At 44.4% G+C, this 2,295-nt stretch overlaps 1 protein-coding gene across 1 annotated transcript; it reads right to left on the bottom strand.

Annotated features, from left to right (window-relative positions):
- Positions 1–251: 251 nt before the first annotated feature.
- LOC123176442 (dirigent protein 23-like) lies at positions 252–1,528 on the bottom strand. Its single transcript, XM_044590643.1, has 3 exons — positions 1,117–1,528; positions 814–1,000; positions 252–516 (listed from the first exon to the last, which is right to left on the bottom strand). Exons 1-3 carry the CDS (start codon positions 1,458–1,460, stop codon positions 487–489), a joined length of 561 nt encoding a protein of 186 aa, XP_044446578.1. The 5' UTR covers positions 1,461–1,528; the 3' UTR covers positions 252–486.
- Between the last annotated feature and the right edge of the window lie 767 nt (positions 1,529–2,295).

Below are 2,295 nucleotides of genomic sequence, written 5' to 3'. Positions count from 1 at the left end.
CTATTTGCTTTTTTTCTTCCTTTTACTGTTCACACATTAGGTGTGTGTGCACACGGGAGCAAAAACTCCATGTCTGATAGTATGAAAGAGATAGTGGCAGGTTTATGGCTTCCTTTTTTCTATTTTGTTTCTATTTTCTCCCCTCATTTAATTTTTTGGTGACAATACTGTTGGGTGTTTCATTAGTTCAACTGTAAGTGTGAAATACGTAAAGATCCACATTACAGGAGAAAGAGTCTCCATATTATAAATTTACTACACAACCAAACTTCTTTATTTCTCATACATAATAAGACATGATCCCAAACACAAAACCAAACATAAATCTTAAAACAACAACAAACAGTCGGACATGGATCTTTGGATTGATGGAATATCACCAGCTAGAAATCCACGGATTATTTGAAAAGAAAAACATTGACAAGCTCATTGCAAAGCTCCTTCCACAGCTACCCATCGTGGTTGTCCACGTAGTTTTCAAACGTATTACTGGATGGTGGGGCCAGATATAGTGCCCTGGAAAAGAAAAGGAATCCCCTGTAATATCAGCACTGCTACATTTAATAAGAATCTAGGCATTAATGTACTAATAATGAAGTTTATCAAGGAATAATACAATTCGTAATTTTTATCTGAATGACTCGAACTAGCTTTCTTAGTGAACTAGATAGCTGTGCAATTTAAATGCCCATTTGTTACATGACCCGAACTAAGTTGTTATAAGGATATCATGTTCAACTAGATAGATACACTAGAAACAACAAAGCAAGTACATACTACAAATTAAGTAGCTAATTAAACTTGTCTACTTACAGCTGGTTTGACGTAGAAAGCATGAATATTGAGTTCTTTAATACTTTGACCCGGAGGGGGGTTGGCGAGTGCTCTGTACTTGATGGTCCCACGTGCCATAGCAAACTCTCCAGTCCCACCGATAATGGCCATCTCGCCTTCTTGAGCCCGGTTCATCCCCATTACTTCAAATGACGATCCACGGCGTCTGATATAGTTTTGGAGAGTAACACATCACGTATCATATAAAACCGGACAATCTTCAGTATATGAGATCTTGGTAACTGAGAAAACTAAAACTTCTAGTCCAACAGTATACATTACCTGGCGTCCTCGAACACCATGCTGAAGTAGTTGAACCAGCCTGGACCGCCTACATCAGCCTGCACATGCATGCCTTTGGTACGGGCAACAATGGTCGCGGTACCGGGGTTTGAACCATCAATCACAGTCCAGTCGTTAACAGCGGTCGTACCAAACCCAGCCGGTTGGCTCGAGGCGACAATTGCTACCTGGTTGGTGCCCGATCCAGCAGCGATTTGGTGCAAGTATAAGCGCAAGTTTATCTCAGACTCACAAGGAATAACGCAAGAAAGGGATGGACTGGCCATGGATAGAATGAAATACAGGACCAAAATGATGGGCAGGACACGGCTAGGACTGCGCATGGCTAGGATTTTGGCTCCCACGAAGATGGTAGGAGGTGTCTACAATAAATTGACTCTTTGCTTTGTTGTTGGCTGCGTGAGAGATACTCAAGAGTCTAGGGGTGCTATTTATAGTGCTGGAGGACTAGCATGTTGGCTCCGTACCCTTAAGGACCAGCAAATGTGTTTGTCTTTTTTTTTTTCATTTTCTTCGGCCGACCTTTCGATTTGGATAGACTATACTTGTGGGGCGGAACAATATCATGTACATGTATCAGCCCTCAGAAAGAACAAAGGTTATGCGTCATTTTCTATTTCTTGTTTTGCCAAGACAGACTTTGGATGAAATATGCTATCAAATTTGAACTTTTATTGTTTGTAAAATTAAATACACCATGCTTGAAGACAAACTATATAGAGAAATAAGACGAAGATTTTATTTGCTGGTCCAATGCAGTCCTCTTGCGAACCCAGCGCCCCAGCCACAAAAATCTCCAAGCGCCGCTGCCGATCTCCGAGCCCGCACCTCAGATCCATTGGCCACCCTCTCCTCTCCATCCTCTCATTGCCTCCCAACGCTGCCGCGCGGCTGCCATGGACGGGGGCGACAGGGTGGTCCTTCTGGTCTTGAGTTCCTTTTGTCTAGATATGGTGGCGCGGTCTTCCAGCGCCGTTGCTCCGGGGATGCATGCGGCAGAGATCCGCACGGGTGTCCTGGGCATGTGGCTCGTCCGGCGTAGGTAGCACAACAGTGAGGGCTCCTCCACCGTTGATGGCTCAGCCACGTAGGGCGGCAGTTTCAGGCGACTGTGACACCACAACGGCTTTGATCGTGAGGTTTCCCGATGGCAGGGAC

Source organism: Triticum aestivum, unplaced genomic scaffold (genome assembly GCF_018294505.1).
Source record: "Triticum aestivum cultivar Chinese Spring unplaced genomic scaffold, IWGSC CS RefSeq v2.1 scaffold53263, whole genome shotgun sequence".
Lineage (NCBI taxonomy): Eukaryota > Viridiplantae > Streptophyta > Magnoliopsida > Poales > Poaceae > Triticum > Triticum aestivum.
This window is presented reverse-complemented; position numbering and strand designations above follow the sequence as displayed.